Here is a 15,303-nt window from a genome sequence, read left to right as displayed (position 1 = left end):
GTGGGTGCCCCAGTATCCCCAGATGGATCTTGAGGGTGTTGACGGGTCATGTGACCTCCAGTGGCGGTGCAGGCCCGGGAGGCGCCCAGGAGCAGCACCCTCCGCACCCAGAGGGGGCGCGGCCGCGGGGCCGCTGTGGAGCCGGCGCCCCGACCTCCGCATGCACTTCCGGCGGGCGGCGCTGGGGGCAGCGTGGGGTTCGGTCCTGCAGCCGCGCGCTCCCCGCTCGGCTCCCGGCCGGCACCGGGCGCCGGGAACCAGGAAGCGGCGTGGGGCGGCGTGGGGCGCGCGGAATGGCGGGGCCCGGCTGGGGCCCCCCGCGGCTGGACGGCTTCATTCTCACCGAGCGCCTGGGCAGTGGCTCGTACGCCACGGTGTACAAGGCCTACGCCAAGGTGGGTGCGGGCGGGGACGGGGACACGAGGGTTTCTGGGGACCTGGCCCCCGCCCCGCCAGACCCCGGGCAGGTCCGGGTGGGTACCAGGCCGGGAAGGTAGGAGAGGTTAGAAGGCGTAAGAGCGGCCGAGCCCGGGCATTGGAGGCGGGAGCCGACTGCCACCCTCGGGCCTTCAAACACACGTATGTACTCACCCCTGCTCTGCCTGGAGGAGCGGGTGGAGACTTCGTGGGGGCCTCCGTGTCAGTGGCTGAAGAACAGGCTTAAAACGGGGTATCTGGTGGCCCGGGAGGAGTCAGTGTTCGAGAATGCTGGACCGGTTAGCAAGCAGAGTGGGCAGCCCTGGAACGCTGAATGACGTGAGTTAGCAGGCAGCGTTCTAGACGGCCGCGAAGTGGGTTCCGGCGCCAGGAGCCGGGGAGCACCAGGCTGGGGGGGAGACCGGACTCCAGAGGCTCGGGCCTCCCTAGCCTGAGAAGGGGACGCTGGGCAGGCTGGCTGGAGGCTGGTGTGAGTGGGCAGGCCCGGGGCGGGGGGAGACGGGCAGAGCGAACCAGGGCCTTTCTGGTCAGGCATGCGCCCTGTCCCCCTCAAGGCGGAACCCTCACATCTCCTGTCCCCCCAGAAGGACACGCGTGAGGTAGTAGCCATCAAGTGTGTGGCCAAGAAGAGTCTGAACAAGGCATCTGTGGAAAACCTCCTGACAGAGATTGAGATCCTTAAGGGCGTCCGACACCCCCATATCGTACAGCTGAAAGACTTCCAGGTGCGGGCCTGAGGTGGGGCCACCTCCAAAGGGGGCCGGAGGAGGGGCCCTCTCTTCACGCTGCCTCTCTGCCTCTGCCCACAGTGGGACAGTGACCACATCTACCTCATCATGGAGTTCTGTGCGGGGGGTGACCTGTCCCGCTTCATCCATACCCGTAGGATTCTTCCGGAGAAGGTGGCTCAAGTTTTCATGCAGCAGTTGGGTAAAAGTCTCTGACCCCGGCCTGATACCCCTACTTATGATCTCTGCTCCCCACCCGACCCCTGCCCCAGGCTTAGGGCCCTGGCATTCTCAGTAGTTGCCTCCTGGCCACAGCTTGGATTTTTAGGGCCCCATCTTTCCTCTGTGCCCATCCCTGGCTTAAGGCTGCTGTGACAGGGAGGAGCCCCCATCTGTGGTAAGCCCAGATTTTCCCATGTGGAACATAAAAGCACCTCGTAGAACATTCCAGGGCCCAATGGGTAGTGCCCAAGTGCTTTACCTGCAGAAGGAGCAAGAGCCCAAAGGGCTGGTGCATCCAGAGACGCTTCTAGAAAGAGGGAAGACTTGTGAAGAGGCCCAAAGGAGGAAGGAAGGCACTTGGGGTGGGGGTGAGGTGCAGATTCTTAGATGTGGCAGGAACCTGGCACTTGCATGTAAAACATTCAGGAGACCAGTCGGGCCAGAACTGGGGCTGTGCTGGGTCGAAGAGGCACATGCCGGCCTGGGGAGGCAAGACGCAGGTGGGAGACGGGCTCTGCTGACTTGGTTCTCTGTGTGGGTCCTATTCCCCAGCTAGTGCCCTGCAGTTTCTGCATGAACGGAACATCTCTCACCTGGATCTGAAGCCACAGAACATTCTGTTGAGCTCCTTGGAGAAGCCCCACCTTAAACTGGCAGGTGTGAGTCTGGAACAGCAGGGATGAGGTTTGGGGATGCGTGCGCAGAGGCTCCCTCCGCCTGGGCTCCTTGTCTGTCACGTAGCCCTCTGTTCAGTCATCAAACAAGGCCAGGCTGGGAGATCCAGGGATGGGCCCCATCGCCGAAAGGTAGGACCTTTCTCGGGCTACCCACACCGAACTCCAGCAGTGGATGGTCGGAACTTGGGCTCAGTCTGGGGTCAGGGTCAAACTACAACTCTTTCTGTGGCAGTGTTGGGGGGCATGGGGAGGGGGGTGGTTGTGGCCCTGCTAGGATTTGGAGGGGCATTGACTTGAGCATTGAGAGACAGCGTGCGGATGGAGACTGGAAGTGGGGTGAAAGCCGAGCTTGGTGAGGCAGGGAGGCTTCTAACCTGGCACGTTCTTATCCTCATAGCGGCTGTGAGCAAAGTGCTCCCTGGGAAAAGGTACCTGAGGGGGTGCTGTGTGGGATGAGTGGGGTTTGTGCCTGCAGAGGAAGATGTAGGAAGGTTCTAGGCCAGCAGGGAGAGAAACAGCACGAGCAAGGGCTGGGAAGTGGGACTGATCCTGGCGAGTCCGGGGCGCGGCAAGGAGCCCACGCCGGAGCCCAGGGTGAGCCTTTGAAAGCCGGGAGCAGAAGCAGCCGGGGTTTGAGCTCTGCCGCCTGGCCTGTCACCCGCAGACTTCGGCTTTGCACAACACATGTCCCCGTGGGATGAGAAGCATGTGCTCCGTGGCTCCCCGCTCTACATGGCCCCTGAGATGGTGTGTCAGCGGCAGTACGACGCCCGTGTGGACCTCTGGTCCGTGGGGGTCATCCTGTATGGTGAGGGCTCCTTTCCCTGCCCCTTTGCCAGAGGCCTGCATTGTGTGTCCTGAGGCAAGGCCTCTGGGGGCCCCTCCTGAAAGGCTCTAATGAGAATGCTGACTCTACTGGCCTAAGGCTCCTGTTCTGAGGGGTGCCAGACCCTCTCCCCAGGACTGGGCAAGGCCATGCTTGACCCTCTCCACCCCAGCCTGCTCTCTGCCTCTCCTCCACAGAAGCCCTCTTCGGGCAGCCCCCCTTTGCTTCCAGGTCGTTCATAGAGCTGGAGGAGAAGATTCGGAGCACCCGAGTTATTGAGGTGAGTCTAGCAGGGCCTCGGCACCCCTTGGGGGCAGAGGGAATCACAGCCTGAGGATGGAGACCGGAGACCTCACTGCCACCTGCACAGCCTGGGGTGCTCTAGACTGGTCCCTGAAGCCCTGTGCCCTTCCAGGGGCCACATCCCACAACAGGGGGAAGAGAGGGCCAAAGCAGACCCAGGTCCGTCCTGACCAGGGAGGGGGGCAGGACCCGTAAACGGGGTTCTGGGATAGCAGGGTGTTGCGTGGAGGGTGTGGGCACGAACCTTCGGCAGGCTCTGCACTGGCTCCGTCACCTTGACCTGTCACTTCCTCCTGGGCGTCAGATTCTCCACCTGCCAAGCATGTACCTCTGAAGTGTCCCAGGACAAGACAGGGTGGTCCTGCAGGCCTCGGGACTGGGGGCTGGGGTGTCGGAGCCCAGTGTGGTCCGTCCCCTGCCCCACCCTCCCCCACAGCTCCCTCTGCGGCCCCCGCTCTCCCGAGACTGCCGGGACTTGCTGCAGCGGCTCCTGGAGCGGGACCCCAGCCGCCGCATCTCCTTCCAGGACTTCTTCGCACACCCCTGGGTGGACCTGGTGCACATGCCCAGCGGGGAGAGCCTGGCGCGAGCAGTGAGCAGGCCGGCGGGGATGGGCTGGGGCCAGGGCGGCTTGGGGGTCTCCTCTGCCCCTTACAGTGGCGAGGGGTGACTTGGCAGGGACAGGGAACTTGCTCTTCTCCCTTCGTGGGGAGCATGGGGGGGCGCTTGACTCCGGCCTGCCCGCCCCCCAGACCGCCCTGGCAGTGCAGGCTGTGGAGAAGGACCACGCAGGGGACGCTGCGGCCGCTTTCTCCCTCTACTGCAAGGCCCTGGATTTCTTCGTGCCTGCCCTCCGCTGTGAGCACCTGGGGCCCCTGGGCGCGGAAGGGGGTGGCCGGCAGAGCTGCAGTGCCCGGATTCCAGAGGCAGCCTGCCATCCAGATCTGTGGGAGACAAGGCAGAGGGCAAATCCGGAACTTCATGCTTTTGGAGATTCTGAAAGCTTTGGTGTGGCACAGGGTTCCCCCACCCCAGACTCTTGTAAACCCCCACTTTCTACAGATGAGGTGGATACCCAGAGGAAGGAGGCGATTAAGGCAAAGGTGGGTGAGTGGGAGTCCCCTGAAGGAATGTCTGAGGGATGGGGGACTCCCGGGACTCCGGGGACTGGCTCTCAGAACCGAAACTTCCTCTCCTGGGAAGGGGGCAGGCCAGCCTCAGTTGCCCGTGACATTACAGCTGGGGGCAGTCACTGAGGGGCGGAGGGAGAACTTGGAGGGGGGTGCTGGGGAGTGGGGCGGGGCGGGACAGCCCCTCCTCAGCCCTTCGCCCCGCACAGGTGGGGCAGTATGTGTCTCGGGCCGAGGAGCTCAAGGCCATCATCTCCTCCAGTCGGGCCCTGCAGAGGCAGGGAACCTCTGCCCGGGACCTGCTCAAAGGTGGGCCCGGTTTCTGGCCTGGCACCCTAGCTGCTTCCCTGCAGCCTGTGGCGGGGGGCACGCTGGGGTGGCCTTCCTGAGACCAGATAAACAGGCTGCCTCTCACCCCGAGCCTCCGCCCCTCATCCCAGGGATGGCCTGTGACAAGCCGCGCCTCCTGGCTGCCCTGGAAGTAGCTGCAGCTGCCACAGCCAAGGTGTGTACCGAGCACAGGGTGTCCGGGTGAGGAGCCTGGCGTGACGTGACCCTCACTGACCCGGAGTCCTTGTGGCCGCAGGAGGAGGAGGCCGGTGGGGAGCAGGATGCGCTGGACCTGTACCAGCAGGGCCTGGCCGAACTGCTGCTGCTGCTGGCAGGTGAGGCCCCTCGTCGGCACGCGCCTGGGCCCCTGCTGCCCTGGCGTCACCGTGTGCCCTCCTTGTCCTTGCAGCGGAGCCCCCGGGCCGGAGGCGGGAGCTGCTTCACACCGAGGTACCCACTGGGCTGGGAGGGGCTGGGCTGGGATCCCCTTTGACCCTGCTCTGTCTGGGGGGACCTCCTCAGCCTGGGAATCGGACCTCAGGCTTGGCAAGTCAGTGGCCGCATGGGCCCCTGGGCTTGGTTAGGTCAGGGCAGTGGGGCACACAGGACCTGGAAACCCAGCAGCGGAACCTTGGGGGCCATTTCAGTGTGGAGAGCTTCCTGGAGAAGGGGGCAGATAAGGGACTCAGAGGGAGGGTGTCAGGACAGGGCGGAAGGTTCAGAGAGCATCAGGGGTGAGCAGGCGCTCGCTCGGGATGCCCCACCTCCCCACCCCCCATGGCAGGTCCAGAACCTCATGGCTCGAGCTGAATACCTGAAGGAGCAGGTCAAGGTGGGCACGTGGGGGGCCCATCGGTGTGAGGCTGTGTGGGTTCTGCGGTGCTCTGCCTGTGGCCGTCTGCTCCCCACCCCACCCCACCCAGCTCCCCTCGTGTGCGTCTCCCTCTAGCCTCTGGCTGCATGACTGTCTCTGTCCCTTGTGCCCCCGGTTGCCTGTCTCTGGCTGTCTCTCAGCCCCCCACCCCCGTGCTGCCTTTGTGTCCCGCAGGTGAGGGAGTCTCACTGGGAAGCTGAGACCCTGGACAAAGAGGGGCTTCTGGAGTCTGTTCGAGGCTGTGAGTCCCGCCCTGGGGTCCCATCCTCCGTCCGAGGAGGGGTGAGGGCTGTGGTTTTTGCTGCTTTTGTCAGAACCTGAGACTGACCCTTCCCCCTTCCCCCTTCACAGCCTGCTCCCTGCAGTGACCCCAGAAGATGACTGGATGGATGACTGGAGCTGGGGGACACTCCCATGCCAACGCCCAGAATCCTGCAGAGCAGGCTTCCTGGACAGGCATCTCCGAGAGCCCCCACATGCCAGGGTGCCCAGCCCCCCTCAGGATAGTCGTCCCCAGAAGAGGGTCTGACGGCCCAGGTTGTGTGCCGGGAGCACTCGGAGGAGAGCAGAACTCCGGGAAGGTTTCTTTCATGTGACTTTTGTTACTTGGTGGTTGCTGGGTCCTGAGCCTGTGGATTTGGGGCATCAGGCTTTTCTGTGTTTGCTCTGATAAAGAGGGCAGGGGGCCCCTGCAGGGCAGTTCTGCTCTTGCGCCCTCCCTGCCAGTGGGCAGCCGCACGCTGTGCCTGCCCTGCCCTTCCTGGAAGCCTGTATTGCAGCGTACCCCCTTCCTTACACCAGAAAGGTCCCTCCCACATATGCACTCAGCCCCACAAAGTCACCAGTCCTCCTGGGAGTTGACCCCAACCTACCCTCTCAGTATTTAAGATAATCCTTCAAGCAGGGAAATAATATACTTTGCAGGGGTGGGGCAATTTTGAGAAACCCATGCCTTGTTCCTGCCTTGGCCCAGGGGGCCCATGGGGAAGGGTCCAAAGTCTCCATCCCTCTTACCGCCATCCCTCAATCTCTCTTTGGGGAGCACCCTCCGTTTGCCTTAGAACTGTTCCTGGCCTGGGAAGGGGAGACCTAGGTGCTGCCTGACCCATCAAGCTTTGGGGGAGCCAGCAATCTAGGGGACATGGTTCTAGGTCCGACACTGCTACTGTTCCAGTGTGGGGCCCCAGGCAAGCCCTTCCCCTCTCTGGTCCTAGGTCTCCCCATCTTTCCAGTGCCACTGCCAGGATCTCAGCCTCTAACATGGGCCTTTAGGAGGACAAAGGACTTTAATCTGGAGACGAATGTACACACCTAGAGTTATTTGGGGTTTCTTTTTAAAAAATTAGAGGGTGTTTGTGATTTGTAACCCTCTGCTCAATGCCTCCCTGGCGCAAGAGTTTGTCTTCCCTGCAGGAGGCTGGATGTAAAGAATCTAACTCTTGTTTCTCTATTAAATTATTTTCTGAACTTGTGCTTTGCTTCTTGTCCTCGGCAAAACCGGGGAGGAAGGCCCTGTTCACGGATTGGGGCTGGAGGTGCCCCAGGAAACGCTGGGTGACTTGAGGGAGGTCTGGGGAGGCCACAGGATGATGGGGGCAGTGAGAGCCCACCTGGAGGGTCTGGGAGAGTCAGGCTAACCAGCCACCGTTCCTGCCTGCCGCCTAGAGGACCCCAGCACCTAGTGGGGAGGGAACAGGCGTGGGCCTGGAAGCTGGGGAAGGCCCCCTCCGAACCTGGAGAAGGGTGGACTCAGTGGCAGAAGGGCAGTCCTGTAAAACCTCTGCTCTGCACTGCACACTCCCCAGGCAGGATCCCTGGCTTCCCTCCCCCTTGCCTGCTAGGTGGGCACTGAACTGGGCTGGGGACAAGGCTCATCCTCTAGGGTGTCCTGTGCTCATACCCAGCCCCTCAGGACCTCCAAACCAGGGCAGTTTCCAAAAACCCCCTGCCCTCAACCACCAAGGTCTCCAATTGAACAGCACTCAGAAGCATCTTTGGGGACTTAACGGGGAGAGGGAGCCCATCCGTCAGGCAGCCACCAAGGCATCAGTCCTCTAGACTTAGATACCCCCAAGATGCTCAGCCTTCCATAAAGGGCCTCTGTACCAAGAGGGAAACATGCCAGGAGGGACCTAGTTTCCCCGCAGCACTGAGCTCGGCCACTGGGGGGCAGTGTAGAGAAGTGGTCCAGCAGGCAGGAGGTGTGGCTAAAATCCAGGCGGGGCCATTTGACCCTGAAGCTTGGGACTCATTGATTAACCAACCCATTTCTCCATAAAATGAGGATGAAGATAAGCACCCGTCAGAATTTGTAAGGATTAAACGAGTAACTGTACATGAGCGTGACACATAGCACGGATTCAAAAAAATGTTATTTTCAGACAGGGAAAGGAATGTACTTCAGAATCTCTGGCAATGGGCTGGACAAAAAACATAAAATGAGGGAAAGGAAGGAGGAGAGAGAAGAAAGGAGGAGCCAGCTGGTGGGTGAATGCAGAAGAATGGGTGGGAGGGACGGTGGGAGCGAGGAAGGGTGATGGGATAGAGGGCGCGCAGACCCCAGCTGTCTGTCTGTGGCATCTGCGCCGGCTGGCTGAGAATGGCCTGAAGTTATTACACCTGGAGGTGTGGAGAGGAGCGGGCCCTGCAGGGGGACCGGGTGCAGGAAAGGCCTGGGGGGCTGAGGCTGGTGGAGGCCCCGGCAAACAGCCCTCCCTGGCTGGTCTTGGGGCTCAGCCATGGGCCAAGGAGGGCGACAGCCCAGCGGGAGGACAGAGGGCTGTGTCTCCAGGGCTCTCTTCAGATGGCAGAAGCCTATGGGAAATACGCTAATCTGCTTCTTTAAAAATATATTTTTCCTTTAGGGGTGAGAGTTGTTTCCAATTCTCACCTTTAACATTTTGAAAGTGCCCCAAACAGGACAGACACCCGCCTCATCTGGGTGCCTCACCCTGCCCTGTCCTCCCACCTCCACGCAGTCCCGCAAGCCCAGAGCTGGATCCCAGGTGTCCTGTGCCCAGCCTGCCCCTCTTTTGCCAGCTGGGGAGATGGGGAAGGACATAGAAACTTGGTTCCTGCAGGAGGTCATCCTGAAGGGCTCTGGTCCCCAGAGGTGACTGCGATTACAACCCTTCCTGAGAGGGACACGGCTCAGCCCTGAGGCTGGAGCATGAGTGGAGGGGGCACATCAATGCCCACTGTCCCCAGAGGAACTCACACCCATACCTCTGTGCTTGGAATCCCACAGACACTCAAACACACAGGCACAGACCCACCAGAACAGGCCGTGGGTGGCAGGCACAAAACCACCAAAACCACCTCCGAGCTCATAGACCCGTGACCCGTGCAGACCCCACACAGACAGGCATGGTTCCTGCTCAGTAAGGCCGAGGCAGCCTCAACGGTGCTGCTCCCGGGGACTCAGCCCACTCTGGCTCCCATGCTCTTCTGGAGCCTGCCACGCAGGGATTCTGGGGACAGCTATGCCTGGCGGGCACTGGGTTAGAGGCAGGGCAGCAGGTTCTGTGGCTCCCTCCCTCCCCTCACACACAGCTCCCAACCCCCAACACAGCGTCAGGTCTCAGCTGGGTCACTAGGCACTGCCAGCATCTCAAGCTCAGCACATGATCATTCCCCAGATGTCCCCAGCAACTGCCTGGCAGTGTCTGAGGAGAGACCATCTGGCCACTGGGGAAGGGGAGATCCTTTGAACTCCAAACCCTGTCACCCACCCCAACTCCTCCCTGGGGACCAACTAGACCTGGGAAAGTCACTTGTTCCCTCTGCACCCCTCTGTCTCTGGGAACGAGGCCTGCTCCCTGACTGCAGGCCCCTAGCCAGCCCCTCTTGTGAGGGTTCGGTGAGCGCTAACCCCCAGTCTCCCGCAGCCTGCCTCCTGGCGTCTTTCACTCTGGGTCCTGCAAACCACTGAAGGGAAAGGGGTCTGTCCGGTTTCATTAGGCAGAAGGGCCCTGGAGGGCGGAGGGGTGACGTGGGCTTTGCGGCTGACGCTGCTGAGGAGGCCCACGCCCCCATCCAGACTTGGGTCTCCTCCAGCTCCAGGAAGGTCGGGAAAGGTTTGTGTCCAACCGCCCAGGCCAGGGGGCATCCTGGGAGCGGCTCAGAGGCCCAGGCCCCTTCCCTGGGGAAGGTCAAGACAGAGGGCCCAGCGTGAGCCCGAGCAGCCCTGCCCTGGGCCTGGGACCGCCTCCCCCCTGCCTCACCCTCCTAATTCTTTCTCCTCTTCTCCTCTTTCTTCCGCCTGTCCCTCTCCACACTACCTACTGCACAGGTGTGATGTTTCTTGTTCTTATCGTAAAAAGGAAGCCTAATGGAAACTTTGCCCTTTAAACCAAACCCTCAGATGGTCGCTCTGCTGGCTTCCCCACAGGGTGATGCTGGGTGGGGGTCCTTAGCGTTGGCTGGTAGCACCTTGTTCCTGCTCAGGCTCCTGGGGTGGCCTGCTTGGAGCCTCTTGGTTGGTGTCCTGGACCCCCAATAGGTGAGCAGGATGAGATTCGGGCTTTTCCTTTTTTTTAAAGAATGCGTTATCATTTATCAAGAGGGTCTGTCGACATGCTGAGGGCTTTACAAATGGTCGCCCTTTGAAACATGTCTAATTGTTATGACTCTGATGGGGGAGCTCCCCATTTCACATGGGGAGACAGGCTCAGCAAAGGAAGGGGGTCTGTTCCAAGTCGCACAGCAGTGCCAGGGCTCGTATTTCTTTTTGTTACACTGTCAGTGTTCCAGGTGAGATGGGGTATAGGTAGTGGTGCCGGGGACCGCTGTGGTTGAGCTGTGGCCCTGCCTTCCCCAGGAGCATCCCCAGCAAGCTGGCTCTCTCATCCTTCTCGGAGATCTGTTCTGTCTGGTTCCAGGCTGGACCGGTTCTGTCCGCGTGGGGGCTCCGCCCTTGCCCAGCGCCCTGTGAGGGTAGAGCTTGAACAAGTTACAGAGGCTAACGCTTCTAGAGAGGAGTGGGTGAGGAGGTAAACACCTCCCCAAAGGCAGGGCTGGAGCCCCATAACTCCTGGAGGTCAGCAAGAAGTAGGAAGACAGGTATGTCACTTGGAATTTTTATTTTTCACTGAGCTGAGAGAGGAGATTCAGCTATAGAATCTGGAGGGAGATTTATGGGAACAGAACAGAAATTGCCTGGGCCTGGGCCCAGAGGCCTAGAGCTGCCTGGGCTATTGTTTGGTGCCAGCTTCTTGCTTGGCATTGGGTCCCTCACACAGTATCGCTCAGCAACTAGGAGCCGGAGCCATAGTACACTGGCAGATGCCTGAGGCTATGGCTGCAGCTGCTGACCTACCCAAGAAGGGGTGTGGGCTTGGCTCTGAGGGCCAAGGAGGCCAAGCTAGAAAGAGTCTTAGAAATTACCCAGTCTATCTCCATTTTATAGGTGATGAGTTAAAGCCCAGAAAGAGCAGTGGCTTTCAAGGAGGATAAATATGGAGACGAACTCAGGCCTCCTTTCTGCTGAGGGGACCCTCCCAAAGACGGCTTTAAGCATATCTGAGCATTGGTGTCTAGAGGGGCTAGGCCCACAGGGGAGCCGGCTGGGCATGTGTGTCTGTGTGTGTGCCAGGATGCATCTGTGGCGTATGCCTCTGCACATGCTAGGGCTTCCATGTCCCGCTGTGTGCGTCTCTCTATGGATGCTTCTGTGTGTAGGAACTTGGGGCCATGGCCTGTTCTTACCATCTTGGGAGGCTTCCTGGTTGAATAGAAAGGGTGGGTAGTGTAAGGACTGGGGACTTTGTTCTCAGTGGAGAGGGGGAACACAGAAAGCAGGCTTGTGCTGAGTGGGGCCTGGTCCTGAGGCCAGTGCTGGGCAGGAGAAACAAGGCCAGGATGCGGTGTGGGTCTCTGGGAGGCATGCCCTTGGTTCGCACGTGGCCCGGCCCTCCGGCCAGCCCCACGGCCAACCCCGGAGGACACAGTCACATGACATGGCACTTTTCAGCTGATTGCTTGAGGTCCCCCAGTGTGGTCTGAGCCTTGTCCTTGAGTGAGCCGAGATCCAAGCCAGGGAGGCTGGCCAGTGGCCCGAGGACAGAGGCCCTCTCCTCCTCCTCGGTGTCCTCCTCAATCATCTTGGCCAGCTCCCGGGGCAGCTCCACGTCTCCACCTGCCATCTGGATCTGGCTCTCATCTGTCTCATTCTAAGGGAAGAGGGAGGGGGTGAGGTGGGGTTGGAGGTCGGTGAGGACCTGGAGCTGAGGGGGCCGGGAGGAGGTCTGGGCTCAGTTCCAGGATCCTAGATCCTTGGGTTCAGCCCCCACTCCCACATCCCAGGATCAAGCCTTCCACACTTGAACATGAAGACCTTGGACTTTTACACTACTTTACCTCACCTGGAGGTACTGAAGGTAAGATACTGACATAGTAAAGACAGAAAGGGAACATGTGGGTGTCAAACTGTTATTCTCACAATGACCCCGTGAAGCAGGTATTGTCTCCATTTTATAAATAAGGAACTTGAGGCTCGGATCATCTAAACAAGTAACTTGTCCAAGGTTATACAACTCGGAGGTGGCAGAGCTAGATTTAAACCCATGTCACTGATTCCAGAATCTGTGCCCTCCTTGCACAGCACCTACTGATTGCCATCGCACTTCCTGTCCCTTCCCACTTTATGTCCTACTCAGTTCCAGCCAAGAGTTTCCTGATGGCAGGAGTTCTGTTATATCCATAGCGCAAGCATTTGAAACTCCATTCCTAGCTGAGTTTAACTCAGTAACTTTCTAGAAAGGCAGGCTTTTTGGACTGCTCTTTTTCTGACAGACTTCCAAAAGACTGGTGGCCTGTGGAGAAATCAGAGGCAGCCAGGAGACTGATAAACTGATGTTGAATGAGTGCATGTCATGTTCACGTACCTGATCTTCTGATATAAGAGGAAGATCAAGGTCAGGAGTGTTATTTCTGTTTCCCCTCAGAGTCTGGCACAGTTCTGGGCACTGAGAGCGGCTTATGCCTTAATTCCCTCCCTGGGCAATACTTACATACTGATCTGATGCTGCAGTGCCTAGGGGTGTCATCCTCCTGGCTGCTTGGCCAGACAAACAGGTACTTCGCCCTCTGCAGGCAGACTCCAGGCTCCTGGAGCAAGCACAGGCTCATCACTCACAGGTCTCAGCTCTGCCCATTCCCATGACCCTTCTAGCTGTGTGACCTCAGTCCTAAATCCCTAATCTCTCTGAGCCTCAGGTCCCTTATTTGTAGACATGGGTGACGGCTACCTGGAAGCACTCCTGAGGGGTTGGGTAAGGACACGGAGGTCAAGTGCCTGGGAGGCAGAGGCTGCTGCGTTCTTTCCTCCACTCCACTGTCCCTGGGTGTTCAGAAGCCTCAAGAGTACTCACCTCTTCAGTAAAAACTATTTCCTTCCCCCTCTTCTTCTGCTCAAGCCTGACTCAGGGCTGGGGTAGAGAGAGGGGGTCTGAACTGGCTCCAGAAACACAAACCTACCAGTCTTCAGAGGACGGGGCATCTACTCAGTGCCAAGCCTGTGGCCTTTGGCAGGTGGCAGTTGGCCATGAATGAGTGAATGAACTAATGAGCGAGAGAAGGAAGGATCTAACCAAACATTCCATAAGCCTTAGGAGATGACAGCTGCTGGGCCGAGAGCAGGGCGAAAGAGCCCTGCGAGTGCCTCTCCGCCCAGGCTCCCAAGCTCACCTTGGGCAGCCGGTATTTGTCCCGGAAGTGGCTCCGCAGTGTGGCCCGCTCTGCCTTCCTCTGCATAAACTGCCCGTCCCGCTCCATCCTGAGGGACAACCGGGGGTGGAATCACTGGGAGGGTCTAGAGAATCGGCGTGATCTTCGAGGAAAGGCCCGGAGGGGTCCTGTGTCCGGAGGCCTGGGGCCTGGATGTGGCCAGGGGGCCTCGACTAGTCTTTGCTGCCTCTTTCCCCATCACAGGTCCCTCTGTCCTGTCTGCACCCACTGTCTGGGCAGGTGTGTCAATCTGTTTTGGTCTCTCCAAGGACCCTAATTTATGTCATTTGCAGCCTCCACCAGGTCTGTCTTTTCCTTCCCTGATAGGTTGCGTTGCGGACTTGGAGTTGCGTCCTGGCCCCACTACCGCATTTGGTATGTCTTTGGGTAAGTTATTTACCTTCCTCTTTTGTAAAAGGGGTAAGATTTTGCAACTTACAAAACTGTCTTCGGGATAAGTGAAATTATAAAAGCCAACATTTGATGATTTCCATGCGCCAGGCACTGTGCTAAGCAGTTTATGTGTGTTAAGTAATTTAATCTTCATAAATATATGAGGCATGTTGTATGATTACCACCCCCATTTTTTACAGAAGAAGAAACTGGGACACAGAAAAGTTAAGTAACTTGCCTAAAGTCACCCAAGTAAAAAGAAGCAAAACCTGGATTTGAACCCAAGCAGTCTGGCTCTGGAGTCCAAACTCTAACTGCACACCGGCTGCCTCTCTGTCCCAGCACTGCCCGAGAACAAGTAGCCTCAATACCTGTAAAAGCCCCCATCTCAAGATCTGTCTCCGTGACTCTGAGCCCCCTCAGCTGCACTGCCCCTCTCAAAGCCTCAGGCTCAGGGGGGCTCCAGTTGGAAGATGCAGACGGCCGAAACCAGATCGGATTAAGGGATTACTCGTTTCGGCAGGAACGCACGTGTCCCCAACCCCATCCCCGGCCCCTGTCTCCCCTGCCCCCACTCCCTCTGGGATAGAGGTCGAAGCTGGGGTGGGGTTCTAGGCGTGAGATGGGTGGCCCTGGGGCAGCCTAGGTGGCACATTTTAGCCTCTTACCACTTTTGAATAAGTAAGGGATGGGGTCTGGGGGAGGGGGTGGGCAGCTGCGGGGGCTGGGGGGGAGGTCGTTGGAGCTGGGAAGGGGCCCCACTCACTTCTCTTCCACCAGTTGCTTCTGGTATTCCTCATACTCCTCTCGGCTCATCCCCTGAGCTTCGGCCGCCGACTTGTCCCCGGCCCCCTTGTCCTCGCCGCCCCCCAGGCTCCCGGTGAGGTTCTTCAGCTGGCCGCCCACCATGGTCTTCACCATGAACGCCATGGTCCTCGCTGGCCGTGGTACTGGGCGCCGAGTACTACGCGCCGGGCACCAGGCACGTCCGCACCTACTTCAGCACCAGGTCTCTCGGACAGCTCCCGCCGCGGGCCGGCACCCCACCCTCTGAGCCGCCCTCCGCCCGCCCCCACCTCCCCAAACCCCTCCTCACAGGGGGCGGGGGACGTGCACGGGGCTGAGGCGGCTGGACCACGTGCAGCTCCTCACTCCCGCCTCCCCCCCCACGTGCCTCCTTCAACGCCAAGCTCCGCCCGGGCACTGCTGACAAAGGATTAGGGCTTGCAAGGGTGGGGTCGCTCGCACCCTAGGCGAAGGGGTTGTGCAGATGAGTGCCCAGAACCGTGCTTCTAGTGTCTCCCCACTTTCTCCTCTCCCTGGTAGCTGATAGCCAGGATTTCAGCGGGAGATCCCAGTGGCAGCATGGGGAAAGTACCCAGCCCTGGACCCTACCCCATTCTCCCCAACCCGCTGCCCCAGCAGCTGCCCAAGGAGTTTGACGCTGGGAAAGCGAGGGAGACCAGAGAGTGGGAACCCCAATTATGCAGAATTCTTGGTCCTGGAGCTGCAGGAGGGAGTGGGGAGAGTTGTTCATGGTGATGCTGGCTGGGCTGGGCCAGGAAGGGCACGTGGAGACACCGCTCCTTGCTCTGGGGGAATCTGGGGGCAGAACTATACACAGCTGTGACTCCCTCTCCTTTAGAAGCCAGACCTT

At 59.5% G+C, this 15,303-nt stretch overlaps 2 protein-coding genes and 1 long non-coding RNA gene across 7 annotated transcripts; 2 read left to right on the top strand and 1 right to left on the bottom strand.

The window, feature by feature from the left end:
* The first annotated feature begins 170 nt into the window (after positions 1-170).
* ULK3 (unc-51 like kinase 3) lies at positions 171-6,995 on the top strand. Of its 4 annotated transcripts, none has more exons than XM_017647092.3 (16): positions 171-395; positions 1,026-1,163; positions 1,248-1,368; positions 1,941-2,045; positions 2,730-2,873; positions 3,089-3,171; positions 3,631-3,786; positions 3,947-4,052; positions 4,257-4,297; positions 4,534-4,633; positions 4,765-4,829; positions 4,911-4,989; positions 5,064-5,104; positions 5,439-5,486; positions 5,703-5,769; positions 5,880-6,995. In XM_017647092.3, exons 1-16 carry the CDS (start codon positions 294-296, stop codon positions 5,894-5,896), a joined length of 1,413 nt encoding a protein of 470 aa, XP_017502581.2. In that variant the 5' UTR covers positions 171-293; the 3' UTR covers positions 5,897-6,995. The 4 variants fall into 4 exon arrangements, 3 of the variants coding, with proteins under 3 accessions (XP_017502581.2, XP_036866055.1, XP_017502580.2); XM_017647091.3 differs by having other exon boundaries at positions 173-395; positions 1,023-1,163; XR_005059043.2 differs by lacking the exons at positions 5,703-5,769; positions 5,880-6,995 and having other exon boundaries at positions 172-395; positions 1,023-1,163; positions 3,631-3,794.
* Positions 6,996-9,827: 2,832 nt separating this feature from the next.
* On the bottom strand, positions 9,828-15,248 carry CPLX3 (complexin 3). Of its 2 annotated transcripts, none has more exons than XM_037010171.2 (3): positions 14,413-15,248; positions 13,215-13,302; positions 9,828-10,455 (listed from the first exon to the last, which is right to left on the bottom strand). In XM_037010171.2, the coding sequence occupies exons 1-3, from the start codon at positions 14,574-14,576 to the stop codon at positions 10,261-10,263; spliced, it is 447 nt and encodes a 148-aa protein (XP_036866066.2). In that variant the 5' UTR covers positions 14,577-15,248; the 3' UTR covers positions 9,828-10,260. The 2 variants fall into 2 exon arrangements, with proteins under 2 accessions (XP_036866066.2, XP_017502594.1); XM_017647105.3 differs by lacking the exon at positions 9,828-10,455 and adding an exon at positions 10,516-11,698.
* On the top strand, positions 11,836-14,301 carry LOC140843207 (uncharacterized). The gene is made up of 3 exons (XR_012120804.1): positions 11,836-11,905; positions 13,581-13,640; positions 13,847-14,301. It is a non-coding gene; the product is annotated as an uncharacterized lncRNA (long non-coding RNA).
* Positions 15,249-15,303: the final 55 nt, after the last annotated feature.

This window comes from Manis javanica, chromosome 8, assembly GCF_040802235.1.
Source record: "Manis javanica isolate MJ-LG chromosome 8, MJ_LKY, whole genome shotgun sequence".
Lineage (NCBI taxonomy): Eukaryota > Metazoa > Chordata > Mammalia > Pholidota > Manidae > Manis > Manis javanica.
Note: the sequence above shows the minus strand (reverse complement) of the source record. Positions and strands in the feature narration are given on the sequence as shown.

What these genes read in the sequence shown, in the direction of transcription:
- CPLX3 (XM_017647105.3), bottom strand. Translation starts at nt 14,576, where the DNA reads ATGGCGTTCATGGTGAAGACCATGGTGGGCGGCCAGCTGAAGAACCTC. An exon ending in AAGCAACTGGTGGAAGAGAA is followed by an intron (nt 13,303 to 14,412) that starts GTGAGTGGGGCC and finishes GTTGTCCCTCAG; the next exon opens with GATGGAGCGGGACGGGCAGT. An exon ending in ACAAATACCGGCTGCCCAAG is followed by an intron (nt 11,699 to 13,214) that starts GTGAGCTTGGGA and finishes CTCTTCCCTTAG; the next exon opens with AATGAGACAGATGAGAGCCA.
- ULK3 (XM_017647091.3), top strand. Translation starts at nt 294, where the DNA reads ATGGCGGGGCCCGGCTGGGGCCCCCCGCGGCTGGACGGCTTCATTCTC. An exon ending in GGGAGAGCCTGGCGCGAGCA is followed by an intron (nt 3,787 to 3,946) that starts GTGAGCAGGCCG and finishes CCCGCCCCCCAG; the next exon opens with ACCGCCCTGGCAGTGCAGGC. An exon ending in ACCTGAAGGAGCAGGTCAAG is followed by an intron (nt 5,487 to 5,702) that starts GTGGGCACGTGG and finishes TGTGTCCCGCAG; the next exon opens with GTGAGGGAGTCTCACTGGGA.